At 48.3% G+C, this 18306-nt stretch overlaps 3 protein-coding genes across 5 annotated transcripts; all 3 read left to right on the top strand.

Moving 5' to 3' along the window:
• Positions 1-312: 312 nt before the first annotated feature.
• LOC128720483 (neurogenic protein mastermind) lies at positions 313-12606 on the top strand. The gene is made up of 4 exons (XM_053814153.1): positions 313-334; positions 8912-9204; positions 10811-11132; positions 11210-12606. Exons 1-4 carry the CDS (start codon positions 313-315, stop codon positions 12604-12606), a joined length of 2034 nt encoding a protein of 677 aa, XP_053670128.1.
• Positions 12607-13676: 1070 nt separating this feature from the next.
• LOC128721085 (uncharacterized) lies at positions 13677-16078 on the top strand. 3 transcript variants are annotated; one of them, XM_053814799.1, is made up of 4 exons: positions 13677-13809; positions 14219-14459; positions 14561-14682; positions 15536-16078. In XM_053814799.1, exons 1-4 carry the CDS (start codon positions 13717-13719, stop codon positions 15725-15727), a joined length of 648 nt encoding a protein of 215 aa, XP_053670774.1. In that variant the 5' UTR covers positions 13677-13716; the 3' UTR covers positions 15728-16078. The 3 variants fall into 3 exon arrangements, with proteins under 3 accessions (XP_053670774.1, XP_053670773.1, XP_053670775.1); XM_053814798.1 differs by lacking the exon at positions 15536-16078 and adding an exon at positions 15003-15330; XM_053814800.1 differs by lacking the exon at positions 15536-16078 and adding an exon at positions 15003-15330 and having other exon boundaries at positions 13742-13809; positions 14145-14459.
• A 703-nt stretch (positions 16079-16781) lies between these two features.
• On the top strand, positions 16782-18306 carry LOC128720446 (glutathione peroxidase-like). Its single transcript, XM_053814115.1, has 3 exons — positions 16782-16980; positions 17134-17255; positions 18072-18306. Exons 1-3 carry the CDS (start codon positions 16782-16784, stop codon positions 18258-18260), a joined length of 510 nt encoding a protein of 169 aa, XP_053670090.1. The 3' UTR covers positions 18261-18306.

Below are 18306 nucleotides of genomic sequence, written 5' to 3'. Positions count from 1 at the left end.
TGAGTGAACGAAGACGAGAGCGTGTGCATGTGTATTTGTGTGTGTGTAAGTGTGCGTGCTAGTGATCACTAGCCCTCCCCCCCCCCCCCGAAGATCGTAGATCTGCGCGGAAAATTCAGCACGCTCGGTTCAAAACGTGCCGAACCGCAGAGACAGACTGACGCATTTTTTCGTTCGGAAGGATCATCCACCTCGTCCCCGGAGTGAAGCAAAGTAAAGTGCTGTGTGACGGTAGTGAACGATTGACACAGCTTACGGTGGGCACGAGTTCTTAGAAGCCCGGAGCGTACAGCGTGACAACCACCCGAAACCATGTGGTCCAAAGTATTCCTAGGTGAGTGGTTTGAGTTTCGTTGCGATTGTCAGCCCCTAAATGTCAGCCCGCGTCAAAGGAAGATGACATGGTGCCGGTTGGTTGCGGATTTGCCACCGAGGGGGAGACATCTGGATCCACTGCACGCCTTCCGAGATGACCTTTTGCGAAAAAACATGCCGTGAGCCCTTGTTGGGTTTGTTTTTTGTTTTTTTTTTTGCCACAGAAGGTGCCACCGTCCTGAGGCTTCGAAACATGGCTCGATGGTCGTTTGTCGTGGCCCGTAATTACCGCACCAGTGTTGCGCGATTGGGATGTAAGAATTTTTCTCGGGCGCTAATTTCCACCAAAGCGCCCACGGAAAGGGCCCTCTCGAGTTCTCGGCCCGTGGGGGAATTGGCACGATTGGGTGTGTTCCGTTTGTTGGCGTGCGCGCGCGTGTGCCCGTTTTGAAGCGAGCGTTTTGAAATGCCCTGACAACTGGGCGTTGTTTGCATACAGCTAGCTGGCGGGTTGTGGCTGCCGAGATGAGAGGTGAGCAACGGTTCACACACAGCTGATTGGTGGCATTTTATGCCAAGGTCCGCATAATGCACCTCCAGCGTTCTTACTCATTTGAATAGGATTGGGGCGATTGGGCCAACGCCTTTGCACACGAGGGCCGGAACGTTGGGTTTAGTGTTCGAATGTTTTCTTAGACACGTTGCAACGGGAACGTTATTTGTTTCGTGATTTGTTCGCTTTTTAGACTCATCTCTAGGTGACTGAGTTTTGTACGACTCTTTCTTGTGTATTGTCCTGCAGCTTTCTGGCTTTTTAACGCATTTTCCATGCTCGGGGTAGGTTGAAAAAGAACCACCAGCACGCCAACGGGCTTGCTGTAGGGCTCGGGCTTGTTTTTCCAACCATCATATTTCGAATCACACGCCTCGGATCGCTCACTTCCGCGAGCTTCCGGAGGATAACATTCCCATGTCCGGTGAGGCGAAAGAAGACGACGAAGTGAAGCAAAAAAAAAAAAGAATCAAAAAAGCCCCTTCACACACAGCCACGCGACAGAGAACCCACGGCAAAAGGGCCACACACACACAAAAAACTCCCGCCGAGCTTCTTCCGGGCGCTTTCGTGCTCCAAATCGAGGGTTGCGCGCTTGGGAAACCGCACCGCACCTGTTCGGCCGACGAATGGAAACTCGCGCCACCGGAGGGAGGAAAAACAAACGCCAGCATCCGGTTTTTGCAATTTAGAAAGCAACGGCTGCTCCGACCATCGTGGGCCAACGAAACGGAGCACTGCATCTAAACTCACGGGTGTACCCATCCGTTGCAAAGGGACAACCACCCGTTTTGTGCTATGGAAACTACTTCATAATAATAACATGTCATCAGCAGGTTCCCGGCCTTTGGGTCTCACTTTTCTCTTCTCACTTCTATAGCAGGGGGGGTTCGATTACGCAACATGGCAGCTGGTGCGCTCATCTCCCAAGCACCGACATTGGCATCTCGGTGCAGGAGAATGGCGGCACCGGATCGGCCGTTGGACAAAGAAGTGCCTTTCTTTTTGCATGCCACCATTGATGGAAATGGAAATGAATCGACCGATTCCGAAGGTGGAAACCGAGCCGATCAGGTGCAATCGAGAGCGTTTTGCATTTTGCATTCCAACCTGCGCGAGGATGCTGTGCATTGTGATGCTAATTATCGAATTACACTCACTCTCTCTCGCTCACTCTCTCGCTCACACTCTCTCTCTCCAACCGAGGGCAGGAAGGCAATGATGCCGCCAATGATGGTTTGGTTGTTTTTCCCTTCCCCCCGAATGATGGCGGATAGTTTTTCACTTTCAATCTCGTTTGGTCGCTCCAACAAGCGTTGACCGTGAGGTAGTGGGGATTCGAGAGCAGACGCTCGTTTGCTTCTTCATGCCATCGCATCCATTCGAACACCCGCGCCACCCCACGGTCATAGCGAGCTTATGGATGGATGGGGTTGAGGGACGATCAAAAACAAAAAAAAACAACGAGCGTGAGAGCCGTCCTCTTGAAGGGCACACGGATCAGAAACAAAGCGACACGGTTCGCGTGGTTCGTTTAGTGGCGCGGATTGGCCAGAGGTTATGTCGCGAGTTCCCAGGTGGTTGCAATGGGGTTTTTTTTGTCTTCTAAATACTTTTCGCTTCTTAAAGGTTGACAAGCGCGTAGAAGAAGCGATGGGAAATGGGCCATCTCGACGGGAGGTGACCGATAGCCGGAGGGTGGAACGATGCTGCAACCGACATAGGATCGCGATCGAGCGATCCCATCGCATCGGTGTCGGTGTTAATGTGTGTTACTGGGCCAAAATAATGGTGCATTTTTGCTACCAAATTTTTCATTCAGCTCAATGAATGCCTCATGAATGCTGAGTTCGAGTTATCTGAGCGAGTGCAAAAGGATGCAAATATTGCGCTAAAATCATCCAACGATTGACGCGTGATTAGCAATTATTATTGCAATTATTCAACAAATGTAATCGATTTTTGAAAATCAATCATATTGACTTCTGGCTGTCAATGTCAAAGTGGCTCGTCAGTAAACAATCGAACTCACCGGAAACTACTTAACTTCTTCCAGTTAAGTTAAATGTCTATGTATGTTTGGTAAATGCAAATACTTCATTGCATCGGCCAGTACACTGCCAAAATGTACTTCAACGATGTTGCCTTGTCACAAGAAGCCCATCGATCAGCGCTTCCTGCGCAAGTGCGTTTCCGACAGCTCCGTCTGGTAATAATCGGCCCCCGAATCGGTCACTTCCTAACTGCAACCGGCAGTGCCAGCAGCGATAGAAAATGCCCTGCAGCCCAGCGAAGCATGTGAACAGCCAGCATTCGCTTGTCGGCCGTCCGGTTTGGCTTTCCCGGGAGCAGCCGCCTTGCGGCGAACGGAAATGTGCGCCGGTTCGGTGTTTCGAGTATGTTTCGAGTGTAAACACATTTTCCTGTGCACAGCGGCACAACGATCGCAAGGAGATCGCACGATCGCCGGGCTGGAAAAGGGTGCTGTGTGTGCTTTCATTTTGGGGGCACCGTTCGGTAACGTCCCTTACCCATCCCGGTTGAGTAGAGTTGCGTAACATTCATCCGAGAGGTTCGTCGATTCGCACGTCAGCACCTGCCTGAAGCCAGAGTAGAAGATGTGGTCTCGTTCCATGCACTTTCCATTCAGAAATCGATCACCGACTTTTGGAAGCTCGGCGAACGTTGAGAGCAAGCTGGGAAAAGGTTTTCGAGCATTATTATTTTCTCGTGCGTTTTACGAAAAATCAATGAATCAAATGTTTGCCATGGACCAATTTCTATACCAAAAAAACCTCAAACGGGACACTAGGCTGCGTCGGCGTATTAAAACATTAGCACAACAACCTGCGGATCGCCTTTCGCAACCGAGTTATCCAATTTCGCTTTCCCATGGGGGAGGTTTCCCATTTTTCGGTCTTTTCTGCAAAATTATAGGTTACTCGGAATTATGACATAATTTTCAGTCAAAACCACCATTTGCTGCCGCAAAATGTAGCTGCCCCAATAGCAAACGCATCGTTTTTCGCGTGTTTCGTTTCCCTCGCGATGTGAGGGGCCAGATTTTCTTCTCCTCCCAAACACACACACACACGCGCGCAACCTGGTTCATGTTTTTCTTATCGCATCGCGTTATGAGCCAATTTTTCGTCGGTTCAAATTTCCCATAATGAGGAAACGTTGTAAACTCGCCCGCGCGTCCTCACCCGACGATCGTGACTTTCTCACACTTTCTAACCGCAACGTCACCGATCGTTTGCTCCCGCTCGCTCGGCGCACGTATGATGGCGTAATCGGGTTCCAGTGTTTCTTATATTGAATTATTTTCTCCGGAATATGCTCACTTCCCCGACCCCTGATGGCATCGATTTAACTAATAGCGAAGCACCCCCCATCGGAGAATCGATCACTTCCGGGCGCACGGAGTGATGCAATTTGCATTGTCCACCACGGCGCCACTTGTTCTCTTTCTCACTCTCACACTCTCTCGAGGACGTTCGGTCACATTGTCGCCCGCTTCAAGGGCCACCGGTTAGAAAGTGAAAATTCGATGCACTTCGTTACGGTAGGACAGTCCGAGGGTCCGACCAGATTAGCCGTTTTGTTGCGGGAGGACTACATGGATCACGTCATCCGGCTGACGCTCGGTGTAATCATGATAACGCGTTTGGTGTTCACCCTTCGATCAGAGCGTCCCACGGGAAGTTGTCAGCGGAAACCGTGACATCCCGTCGGTGGACCCGGGTTCGTGGCGATGATTGACAGTTGATGGATTAATGGTGTCCAATCGTGGTGTCGTTCGCGTGTACTTTCGCTTCCACGTGGTGCGATCAAACCACGAGCAGACAGGCAGGTCGCTCAACGAAAGTGCCTTTCCCTGTCCGTGGTCATTGCGAGGCCTTCAATCCAACGAGTGCTTCTTTTTCTTATGAGTTTGCTACGCCTTCTCCCCCTCGAAACAGAGCACGATGCTCTATTAATACGTAATACAGTCGTCGGTTGCCGCGGCAATTAAACAACTAATGATCTCACCTGTGGCTTTTCTCACGCTCATCACACGCATTTTGACCGGCAAAATGGATACTACTTCGGGCAAATTGGCTGAATGCGATTTTGTTTTTTTCTTTGGCTCCCAATTTTCCTCTTCTACGGTGGAGAATGCACAAGGCAAACTGTAATGGGGGATGTTCGGAATCGATTCTTCCTGAAATGTAGCGCAAAACAAATTTAATGAAGTTGATAAGCTGCGTAAGAGCGTTTGTGATGTAATCGATTCGGAATAAGAATAATTAAACATTTTTAACAAATAATATGAATTTCAACCCGTGTATCGATAACATTTTAATAGGACAACATTTCGTATGTTGCAGAGCAATTGAGAACAAATTTACAAAAAAAGTGAACTAAATATGAATGGATAATTGTCATGCACAATTTTCTGAAATGTTTAAAAGAGTTTTTTAATTTAACAGAGAGTCGCAAACTTTGTAATTTCATTATTAACAGATTGCTTTCCAAACACCTATTTTGCAAACCCAGCATAAAGAAGCACTGATGAAGTGAAAATTGAAATACGAAAGGAATCATTGCCCTTGTGAATTCGTTTACGCAAATTAATTTCGCTCTCTTTGTCGTTATCAATCGCAAAGCGTGAAACACTATTGATACCGTGACAACAAGGCGCATTAAACCTCTTGGCTCATGCTCTTATGTCACCCTACCACAGCGCATAAACCAATCCACCATTCTCGCCCGGGAAATTAATTCCATGACAAATTGCCCTTCCTGGCTGGGCCACCGACGCGTTGTGCAAAATTTCGACACGGCTACCGATTAAAACCCCATTTACACGCAATGGCGCGTGCACTCAAACTTGAACTTGATCTCACCGAAGGCCTTTTCTGCCTCTGCCCAAGACAAGATCGCTTCGCTAAACTTTCACGCCACGGCCAACACGAACGATTACGATCGAGCACGCGCGCATAAATTCGCAATCGCAAACCACTCCGGAAAAGCTCCGGCTACATGCCCGATCGAGCGAACGGGTAGTGGTGGGCCCCAAAACCAGCCCCCGGGTCCGGTTCCGCCTTCCATCCGTGCCGGACCAGAAGCGGGAAAGCAAACAGAAGGCGCCAAAATTGTTGCGGCTTCGATGCAAACCCCACTCGGGTCCGGCGTTGAGTTTAGTCCCGGGTTGGATTGCGCGGTTGGACACCAGAAACGAAAGTTCCGGTCTTGCGTGATGCATTTGTACGGTTTTCGGTGGCAGTAGCGATGGAAGAGTGGATAATTTTCACCCGGTTCCCGGTTCGGCTAGGCACCGGTTGTACCGGTACGGGAAGTAAAGCTTGTCTCAGTCACCAAAGCGAGGTGTTTATGGACGCGACGATCACCGTGGATTGGTGAAACGCGCATGCGCATGGGCGCAATAATAGCGCACGAAGGACGAGGCAACAACAACAAAAAATAACGAAGCACAAGAAAAACCTGCACAGATTATCTCGTATGTAGAGTAAAGCGTGAAGTCGTCCCTTCTCCACACGATCGTATCTATTTCCACCGGCAACCGAAGTGACTTCTAGTGAATACAAATTAATTTACGGCTCCTCCACTAGCCGTGGTGTGCGGATTCCTTCCCGAACCGAAAGCCATTTAGCTCGAGTGTCGTTTTCGCTTCACCCGTCGTTCGAAAATCGGTCCCATTAGGCTCCCTCCGCTGGGGCCAGCCCGAGTAGGATGGCAACGATTAAGAAAGAAAGTTTCTTTTACTACATCGCACCGTTAATGTCTCGTGCCAGCCCACCGATTGAACGGCCATTTTATGGAGATTAATGGTGATCATCTCGTCGCACCAACCGTCCGATCGTATCGGGCACGTGGTGCTTCCTTTTTGCACTTCGCAAAAAAGGTGCCCAACAATTATGCTGCCGACTTACAGGGCTGTTTTTTTCTGATGCTTTTTCTTTCCTCCACTTCGCTCGTAATTTCGGTGCCGTGTGTTTCGCGATCGTACGGGGATCGTGCGTTTTTTTTGCACTCCCAACATTGGCGGTTCCGGATGAAACGGAATCATGACTCGTGACAGCGTTGGGGTGACGGCTTAACGGTCGAAGAGCTCGTAGCTCGTAGCAAGTACACTCACGTCAAACGATCCTTTCGGTCGGTAGCGAACGTTCAATGAAGCGCAGTTGATTTCAATGGTCCAGCCTCGAGAGGGTCCCTTAGAGCCGTGATTCATACTTCAGGGTGCTTAATTTGTGCTTCGATTGTTATCCGTAGCACGAACCCACAATTTGCCTGTTTGCAATCGCGCACGGCTTCCAATTATCGCCTTTCGGTGGTGTTCTATCTGCGCCGATTAACCGCTGCAGTATACCAGGATCGGGAAAGGGATACAAAAAAAAACCATTACATGCTATCCGACAGACCGTTGCATACAATCTTCACTATCAATTAAATCATCCCCACATTCAAGCTCGATCACGTATCGAATGTCATTTTCCGTTTTGCTGACGTCAGTGAAATGTGCCCTATCATGCTTCCCAAGTGTTGGCCTAATTTTAGCTGCCGTTAGGTTCTTCTTTGGCGTTAAAGTGGTCCGTTTTTTTTTTTCTTTTGGCAATCGCCTGGCTCCATTATTATCGTGCAATAATTTTATAGTGGAGCAACAAATAATGGAATTTTGATCGATTGCGTAAAACCCCCTTCGAGCGGAGGTTAGACAGATAAAAGAATTGCACTCAAACGCTTTGCGGGCGTTGGGTAACGATGCCTCTACTAAGTGACGAATAATGCCCCAGCGGAGTGTTGTATCTCCTGAGACATTCCCCACGCTTTTTCGTCGTTAGAGAGGCCCGTTGAAGGTGTAAATTAGACGGTATGAACGGGACGGTCCAGTTTGCCATTTGCTACTAATTAATTACGATCACAATCAAACCGCCCGGTGCCAATCCAGGTGACCGGAGCATCTCCAAACTGTGTCGTTGCTAAGCGACCGTGGGATGCAGCGTCCCAAAAATCTCATCACCCTGTTGTAAAGCAATGTCCACCCGTTAGATGGTACAATTTGTTTTATGGGCTTGATTTTCTCACCCTTCGATCAATCTTCATCCCGACGTTCGACAGCGTTCGCTGAATCCTTGATTATCATTTTTTAATTAGTGATTTAATTAAATTTTGGTTCAATTATAGACGGCTGCAGTTTTACTGCACTGGTTTTTTCACAAACAGTACGCAGTTTATTAGATCCCTGCCTGCCACGAACGCCCATCCAGTGGTGGGAAATTAGGCAGCAAAATGCACCCCAAACGCGGCTTGTTATTTATCCACGATTCGAAGCATGCACCCGCAAAGGCGCTGTGAGAAATGTGCCCCATAGTTTCCTCACACTTTGGTCGACCGAAATGTGCGCATTTGTTGGTGCGTATCGCAAGACAGCATTATTCTCACGATGTTGAAGAACGAGCGTGGGGTTAGGTCCTCTCCGTGGAATGCTGGCTGGCTACCGTTGGTGGTACTCGCATGCAAGGGCGCATTTGTCATACGAAATGGTAGAACAATGCGAAAGCGTTTTTTTTTATACCATCTCGTGGCTTCCGAACTATGGCGCGTACCGTTGCGTAACGGATGCATCGTTTAGGCGGCATTAGTCAACGCATTAGGAAAGCGCGTGGCGCAAAACGGTACAGTGACCTGTGGAGGTGTGCGACGGCAGAGAGGTTTCATCTTTTCATTGTCATGTAATAGAATTACGTAAGATCGTGCGGTGCGTTATTGGCGGGGTGCGATTACGGAAGTATTTAAGCACAATTATTGCTGGCTGCGTGTGAGCCGATCATTACCCGTTTTGTGAATGGGGTGTTTCTGCCTTCCAGTTGAAAAGCGATCGGCTTTTTTTTTCTTGTCTTCGATTCGATTTAAATAAATCGTTATATCACAATCTCGCACCCGTTTCAAACGAGGTGTGGGATGCAACCTGTAAGTCGTCTCGAGTATGCTCGCAAACAGTAAAGAAAAATCCCATCCACTTGCTCTATTCCACAGCAACGCTTCTGCTAGGGTTGACGTTGGCGGAGAAGAAAAACGTAACCGAAAAGTCGATCGATGGTGGGGCGAAAGAAAAGCGCCAAACGGAGCACGAAACCCGCTCGATACCGCTGTCGCTAATTGCGAACCGTCGCCAGCAGGGACTGCACCAGCAACCGCAGGAGTACTATCAGAGTGAGGAAGCACCGGGACCGTTCTATGCACCCCAAACGAACGGTGGTCAACCCTACAAACCCTCGGCAGTTGCCCACAAACCGGGTGCCTCGCAGGAGCAACCACAGTACCAGGAGGTAGGTAACCTTTTGAATGCGATCGCCGCCAAGGGAGCTAAAACGTGGGAAGTTAAAGAATACGGCGCTCGTACTGTGGTACTATCGACCATCTTCACTTGTTTGGCGCACTCGCCGTCCATTCGTACACCGTCTGCCAGATACCGACGTCGCCGAAGGTGCCGCTTTATTTGATCGTTAATGTTGGGGTTTTTTGTTGCTGTTGTGTGTTGTTTGCCGGTGGTTCGGTTCGTGGTACAAATTTTCGAAACCAAACGGAACGGATTCCGTCGTGAGGCACGTTTACCATTTGCTAGTCGCTTATGTAACGGTGCGCTGATCTGAAGCATTTCGAAGCGACCTACGACCGCCGGAGCGCGAAGAATCGCGGACGTGATCAGGAACGGGTCCGGGAACGACCAGCTATGCCGCTGCGTCAGGTGGTTGGGGCATCTTCTTCGTCTGACCAAACAACCGTTGGGCCAGAGCTTTCTCGAGTGAGCTCGAGTCCTTTCGTCTGGCTGTGCTCGTGCGAATAAATTTTACATCAAATTCCCAGCACCCACTGCTTAAGGCATTTGCGGCATTAGGCAAACGGAGATTAGAAAATACATCAGAAGCCTTCTTCCTGGGTGCAACCGTGAGGGGCACTTTTCGCGATCGTACGTGATCGTGAGCCACAAAGAGCCTTACCACGCGCAAGGTGGCACTGAAACGCTGCAGATTGGACCGTTTGCAAATGTGGTGTTTATGGTTTACGCCGTTTTCGACATTTCATTGGAGCGTCCTTTCGGAGGGTTCGCCGGTTTGCTGGCGACGACCTATTTGTGACCCCTAATTATAGTGGGTGAAGATGATGCGAATGATGATGATGATGATGACGCTGCTGGCATTAGCTGTAACATTTTGTGATCGTAGAATATAAATCATGACCGTGAGTCAATTCAATGGATCACGATTTGAGCAGCCAAGGCGGAGGAACTCGGTGGCCCTTATGCATTCGATACGATCTTTCACGACCGGCAGGATAATGTATCAGCTATCGGTTTGATGCCGCAACGCAAGGAATGGTAAGTTTTGCATGTACTCGTGGCTTCCCATTTGCGTGCTGCTCTGTGGGTGAGATTTCTGAAATGAGAGTCACGTCGATAGGCTATCCGCGAGTTATGGGCACACGAAAATGATTATGACCAGTTGGGTAAATGTCGTGCCTTGGGAAGGATGAGAACATTGATGAGCGTTTACGTGGCCTTCTGATAAGTGTTCTGGCGGCATTGAAACGAGGAGAAAGACATTTCAACAACAAACTACATCCGTGAGCAACACGTCAGATCGGCCTGATCGTAACGTTCTCGTGCGCCTCAGGTTATCTAAAGCCATCACTACTTTAACTGACTGCTTACGGAGGGAAGTACGAATAACGGCAACCGTGCAACTGTTCATGACACATTTGTTCCTTGTGCCTGCGGGACCGCAACGGGTCAAGACCAACCGGTTACAGTGAGGAGTGGCATTAAACTTTCAACCTTAGGACAGCTGCGGGTTGACGGGTATACCATCGACGAATGGGGACAAATAAATGAGTGCAGTTCTCAATTTTCGACTCCATTGATCCATCCATCTACAGCTTCCTCCCGAGTACATCAGTCTGCTGCATCAGCTCGCTGAGCATCAGCCTAAGGCAGCGGCATTAAAGCAAGGCAAGGCCATCAGCCAACAGTACGAGCCCCAGAGCCACGCTCAGCATCCGAAGCCCAGTCAGGTCCAGTATATCACCGAGGAAGAGTATGCACAACTGCTGAAGCAAGCCCAACAGCAACCAGGACCCGTTGCGCCACCACAATCGCCATCTCACCACCATCCGCATCACCAGCACCAGCCTCAACCTCAACCACAAGGCCTGCAGGCGTACGGAAGACCTTCAACTCACGGTGCCGGAGGCCCCGCAGGTACGTACCATGATAGTAATCAGCTTTACGCTGTTGTCCGACCTGTTAATGACCCTTCCATTACCCTTAAACGGTAGGTTCTCATAAGTACCGTCCAGCGATCCAGCTGTTGGAAACGGGCGAAGAACAATCGGGTGCTTACGGTCAACCGGACGGCGAGCAGTACCGCATCCAGTACAAGAGCATCCAACAGGCCGGCACAGTGACACCCGTCCCGAAGCCAGTTAGCTCCTTTTCCTTCGAAAACGAACTCGCTAAATTGGTGGAATCTAACCGACCGCTAGCGTACCACCAGGTACCGCATCATCCTGGTCGGCACGAGGGACAACATGACGCTCAACGGTACGGTCCTACGCCGAGCCCGCAATCGCACGAGTACACCTACGTCCAAGCCGGAGGTCCTGCTCATGATCATGGTGCCCCACATCCACCGAAGCAATCGATTAAAGCGCAGTATATTGCTCCATTTGCGCAAGGATTGCCACTGACGGGTCCGAAGATAAGCCCAGCTCATCTGCAGGTAGGACCTCAGAAGTTCGTTGACAGTCCAGCACCGAAGTATCAGTTTATTGCTCAGCCCGAGTCGGGACCGTCGAAAGCACATCATCAGCATCATGCTCAACATCAGCACCTGCAGCAGCAGCAACAACAGCAGCAACAACACCACCATCAGGCTCCTGCGCACCAGGGTCAGCAGTATTTTGCTGAGGTATCACCGAAACAGCACCCAGGCACACCATCGCCGAAGATCCAGTACTACGTGCCGAAGGAGAAGAACGTGCAGATCTACTATCAGCAGGCGCAACAGCAGCAACAGCAGCAGCAGCAGCAGCATTCGGTGATCGAGCAACATTCACCGCAGCATCCGATGAAGATCGTCGAAGCGCCACAACTCCAGAATGAGAAGCCACAAAAGACGGCTCAATCGCACCATCGTTCAAAGCCCGCCGAACAGCAGCAAGTCCATCAGCACCGTTATGCGACCCGTGAGAAGCAACCGGAACCTACCGATGCTCACGTTCCATCTCGATCGGCAATCTACGTTTCGCAGTCCACGGGAGTCAATCAGGCTACGGCAGCGGCTACTCCGGCTCCGGCGGCGCATTATGGCGGTGAGAAGCACGGCCACAAGATCCCACCGAAGATCGATCGTCCCTTGACGCAGGAAGAGTTCCAAGCGCTGGTAGATGCCGGGTATTCCGTCGTGCCTGTGCCAGTGCCAGTGCCCGTGCCGATATCGCAGTACCAACAGCAGGCCGGAGCCCACGCCGGTGTACCTCATCCGGGACCACGTGGTGGACCGCATCCTACGCCGGCTGGAGTATCCCGACAGGCGGCTCAAGCCTCGCGTTATCACCTGCACCAGCTGGCGACGGCTGAGAACAACCCAAACCAGGTGGTCACGTACTTGCGCCCGTTGCATCTGGATCCGTTCTCGGCTGGTGTGCGTGGACCGCACAAAGCTGCTCCTTAGAGCTAGGGCCTCCTGGTGCGCTAGAATGTGACGCCAGACTCCACGACGCCCGGTGGCTAGACAACGACGAATGCGTCCGGTTGAATGAGAGCGACCAGCGCGACCAACTACTGAGGACGAACGCACTGCTTACTTAGCATAGCGGAACCAAATAGCACTTAGTATTGATTAATTTATCGACAAGTAGCAATCTTCGCAAGGGAGTTGCAATGACCATCCGAGTCCTCAACGACAATTGAGGAGAGCAGTATTTCTACATAATATTAATGTTTCGGAGAGAAACCCGCGCGCGGTATACTCAGGCTGGTTGAGTGAATTCCACGTTCTTGCCAACATTTTTTTTTTTACAACCATCAGCAGATTTATTTGTGCCACGTTAGTCGACTTCAACAGATGTTACTCCACGTGGTGAGCATTTCGATTCTTTTCTGTATGGAACATGTGGATTTTTTATGCTTCATGTAATAAATTCCGTTCAATTTATACTCTTAAATTTGTGTTTAAATGCCATTGTGTAGAATTATTCAACTGGCTTAACAACCAGGCTATTCGAGGACACGGATTTACCATCGATATCGTAACGGGCTTTGAATATTTTCAAAATCGATCCGTGGTGAATATGACATCGGGTGACCCTTATTTCACCACTCTGCAGGAACTGCAGTAAAGGAAAACACGAGCTTGTCAGGAAATTTCGAAGAGTTTCTTTGCTTTTTATGCAAAGAAACATTTCTGGGAAATAGATTAATAATTGAAATGTATATACGAGCTTTCAAATTAGTCTGACGACTGATCGTCTGGTAGAAAGGGTTGTAAAAATAGAACATAATCTATCCCAAATGACGTTTAGCGTGTCAAGTGATATGCGGCTGAGTGCATATTTTTTCTAAGCCGGTCTTTTTTCCCAACGAAGATTTTATTAAGTTCTTTGTTCTTATTATAAAATTTTATCTTAAAATAAAATCCACAATTTTTTGTTAAAGTTTCTCCTCATATATCGTAAATAACGCTATTGGATAATACGAAAAAGTTTATCCCATTTGACGTCCGGTGGTGTAACCTTGCAAAAGAAAAATAAGAAGTTGCGCCGTAACATAAACAATCATTTTGATGAATTCTTTCACAACATTGCGTACGCTAGCTTCGTTTGGACGAAATATTCTTGGTCGGTATCAGTATTGTGCATTCGCGAGTCAAAATCAAGTAAGTAGTCCTTATCAGTAAGCGTTGTTGGGAATGTTCTCGGCGAAAAGTGTTCTTCTGTTGGTAGTAGGTGTATTAATAGCAGTAAGTATTTGGACTTTGATCTGTAGTTTATCCAAGGGGTCGGTTTTCGCTCATGTGCCAGGTGCGGGCATGCAAAGAGGTGCTCTGTTGCCTATGGTTAGCGTTTAAATCGTGTGTGAATCATTGCAATGCTTTACCGGGGCACGCGATATAGCAAGTCATCATGCGATTCGATTTGTTTGTGTCACGATAGTTGCCCGGTTGGTAGCTGAACCAATCGTGCGAGTTTTTCCATCATTCATTATTTACAGATAAGAGCATATCGATAGTACGCATACTCTACCGGTATCATCTCTTTATTCCATCGCGCTTGGCTCATTTATAGTACGCCACCAATCGATTCTACGGACAGTCAACGACAGGCCAAAGCGACAGCACGATGGAAGATTACAAGAACGCCAAATCGGTGTACGATTTCACGGTGAAGGACTCGCACGGTGCCGATGTCAGCTTGGAGAAGTACCGCGGCAAGGTGCTGCTTATCGTCAACATTGCGTCCCAGTGCGGTCTCACCAAGGGCAATTATGCCGAGTTGACGGAGCTATCGAAAACGTACGAGGACAAAGGTACGTAATGGATGTATTTCGAATCGAGTTGGGCAAACAATCTGGCCCGGAACGTGGCGCAATGCGATATTTTTATGTGATAACAATACGATTTTTTCCAGATTTCAAGATCCTGTCCTTCCCTTGCAACCAGTTCGGTGGACAGATGCCAGAGGGTGATGGTGAGGAGATGGTTTGCCATCTTCGATCGGCCAAGGCAGAAGTGGGAGACGTTTTCGCTAAGGTACGTTAATAGGGTACATTCGGTTGCTTATGTATGTGTTTTCCGTTGTTTTGTTTGTTCCCGGTACGGTCGATACAGCAATTATGGCCTTCCAAAGGGGGTTTAACTCAATAATTCAGAGTCACCATTGAGTGTGGTATGATTTGTACTTTAGCATCTAATTAGAAATAGAGTGTGTACTGCATGCCAAGTTCTGTTGCACTAGAACCATTTCACAACGTTCGTTGTTTGCTTATATCCGTTGGAGTTCCAAAATTAATCACACCAAGCTAAAGTTAGTGATCCTTGCTCAATCTTTCGCAACGCATTCTCCACCGCAGATCGATGTAAACGGTGATGGCGCACATCCGCTCTACAAGTATCTGAAGCACAAGCAGGGTGGCACTTTGGGCGATTCGATCAAGTGGAACTTTGCCAAGTTCCTGGTGAACAAGGACGGCCAGCCAGTGGATCGTTACGCGCCTACTACTTCACCCAATAGCATTGTCAAGGATATAAACAAACTATTAGGTTAAAATGGACATGCGAACCCAAGTATTACCGTTCATTAGGCACTAGTCATCGATTCTTATGCTTTTAACGGTTTTAGTATGCACTGTGCTCTAAACTGCTATCTATTTTCTTAGGGCATCAATGAAACTCTGCATTCTACCCAAATTGCTTTATAAAGTATTTATGAATGAAAAATAATAATAAATACACGTTTTGATTACTGTTGAGGCTGTAGGATCAAATTTTTTCTAGCAGTGAAGGAAATTTAGATGAAGATTCATTTTCTGTATCCATTTTCTTTTTGCTTGGGCGTTATATTTTCCTGGAATCTTACTTAACTATAACTCATTCTCCCTTACAGATTAAGGTAAATGGTGATGATGCCGAACCCTTGTATAAATACCTGAAACATAAGCAGGGAGGAATATTGGGTGATTCGATCAAGTGGAATTTCTCCAAGTTCCTGGTCAACAAGGATGGGCAACCGGTGGATCGCTACGCTCCGACTACATCACCAAAGAACATTGTGAAGGACATCGATAAGCTACTGTAGGCGTAAAGCCCGTTGATCTAATCGATTACATGTTAGTCCCAGTGTACAGTTTCTTTATGGAGTGCGTATGATAGTTATGAAGACTAGGCTGTCATTTTGGAAATTATCATAGATAACGTCATGAAACGATATCGTGATTTGTATAGGGTAATTAAATTTGTATGTTCACTTTATGACCAAACTATCATTCAAAATTCCATAATATATTGATACCATATTGATCACTTGAGATAAATTTGCAGTAATTTACTGCTTGTAACCAGAGGCGCCTTTATAACTAATTTACGCTCTGTATTAGATGGATTTCCGTATTCGCTTGTCACAATACACAAGATGTGTATTGTTAACGTTCGCTTGATAATAAATACAATCGTTACTCGATTTAACAGGCATGTTAATAGTTTCTTTGCGTTGTTGCAGCATTTTCACTTTTCTGCTGCCAAATCGGTATGTGTGACGGAATGAGTGAGCGTGCTCGTAGTCCGTGTACACCATACATGATAGCCAGCTAGTAAATTTACATTATTCATCGTTCTAAGCCAACGTGTTCCCGTCAAATCCGACACGTCCCTATTTAAAGCACTACCTTTCCCGGACGGGTTTCAGTACAATCCGTGCAGCAACGGCGGGTGGAGTAGTGTTAAGTTCTTAAATTAAGTCACAAATCCGGTCAAACTCGGTCAGCAAAAGCTAAAGCTTAAACACAAGATTTCGCATGCGATTATCCAGTGTCGATTTTGTGGTGAACATTCAAACGCCACGCGTGGTGAACATTCAAACGAACGGTTTGCACTCGTTCACAAGCGTCATTTGGTTGGCCTTTGACCTCGTAACCAGTTCGTTGGTCAAAACAGCTGCTGACTGTGATACCGGAAGTTACTCAAAATCGGTATGTAAAAGACACTAGTTTTGTCTCGAATTTGCATTCGATAAGGGCCTCTGGTTTGACATTTTTTTCGAGAAATGTGGGACAAAATGCCGATATCTTTAAAATATTGCTTGCTACCTTTTGCACCCCATAGCTTCGCTTGGCCAGGTTGTAAGTGATAAAACCATGCAGTCGACACCGGAGAAGGCAAAGTCAGTTTTCGAGTTCACCGCCGTCGATCTGAACGGTAACGAGGTCTCGTTCGAGCGCTACCAAGGATCGGTATGCATGATCGTGAACTTCTCCACCAAGGATCCCGCCTTCGACAAGGTGCTGAATCTTCTCACGCCACTCTACCGCAAGCATCACAACGATACTCGAAAAGGTACTGCCCGTTGGTCGAAACTCTAAACGCCGCTGGGTCAGAATGCCTCCGGGGTGGGGCCAATGCCATCCGACGGCCCGGGGCGTGTTCAGTTATAGTAATGCCACACTTCTTGTTCTGTTTCTTTTTTTCGCCGACCATTTCAACGGCCAGATTTGAACGTCCTCTTCTTCCCATGCTTCCAATTCGGTGCCAAAGAAACGCCGGGCGAGATCGTGAAGCGCTTCGAAACCGACACCGGTGGTGCGATCGGTGAGATTTTCGCCGAGATCGAGGTAAGAACCAGACCCCGACCCAACCGCGCATCCGTACTTGGCATCCATGTGTCCGATACGGCTCAAATAAGGAAGAGACCCACGAAATGAAAGCGCCACTGGAGGGCAGCGAAACAAGGAGCAAGATCGTGTCGCGCGCTCTTGGAATGGGGAGATTTTCTCACAGCGCTCGTTTCACGCATCCTTCTGCGGGTGTGTTTTTGTGCGTCTCATATTTTGCTCTACAGCTTCCATCGAAAGCTGCGCTGCGTGTGTCAGCGATTATCGTCGCACGCGCTTTTCATCTTAATTGATCTGGGTCACATAGCATCATTTAAGGGCGCTGGTGCCGCCATGCCCATCTCGCAAGTGCCACCTGATTAATTGCTGACCTTCGGGGGCATTTTTTCTCACTGTTATCTATCAGGCCACGGCATCCGTGCCGCCGATTGATTTGGCGTTTCTGAGAAGGTGTGTATGTGCAGCGGTGTTTTTTGTGGCCCCGCAACGATCGCTGATCGCCATTGCTGATCCATCCCAGATGTTCTCTTTCGAAACCACCCCTTTTAGGCGGCGGTGTATTGAATACATATTAAATTGCAGGTGAATTTGGTCATGCTGCCTAATCGGACAGTGCCATTTGACGCCATTGGGAGGCAATCACGATGCCGGTACATCTAGAATAAGCCAAGAATTCAATCACTTTCCTTATGCAAACTTACTCTCACTCCCTGTGCACGAACGCGCGCACGTGTGTGTGGTTTGTTTACCACGTTGATGTGGTTTTTTCGATATAGCATTTATTTCGCTTCCCTTACCGAACACGATCTTCAACAGGTGAACGGCTCCAAGGCACCGGGCCTGTACAAGTATCTGAAGGCGAAAAAACCGGGCAACTGCGGTGGATTTGTGAACAGCAATTTTACCATCTTTCTGACCGACCGCCAAGGCGTTCCGGTGGAAAGGTTGAGTGCTGGAATCCATCCTTACACGCTGGAGGACATGGTCGAGAATTTGCTTCGTTGAGCTGTGCGCGATCGATTCTACAGATCAGATACTAATAAAGGTAGCA

This window comes from Anopheles nili, chromosome 2, assembly GCF_943737925.1.
Source record: "Anopheles nili chromosome 2, idAnoNiliSN_F5_01, whole genome shotgun sequence".
NCBI lineage: Eukaryota > Metazoa > Arthropoda > Insecta > Diptera > Culicidae > Anopheles > Anopheles nili.
Note: the sequence above shows the minus strand (reverse complement) of the source record. Positions and strands in the feature narration are given on the sequence as shown.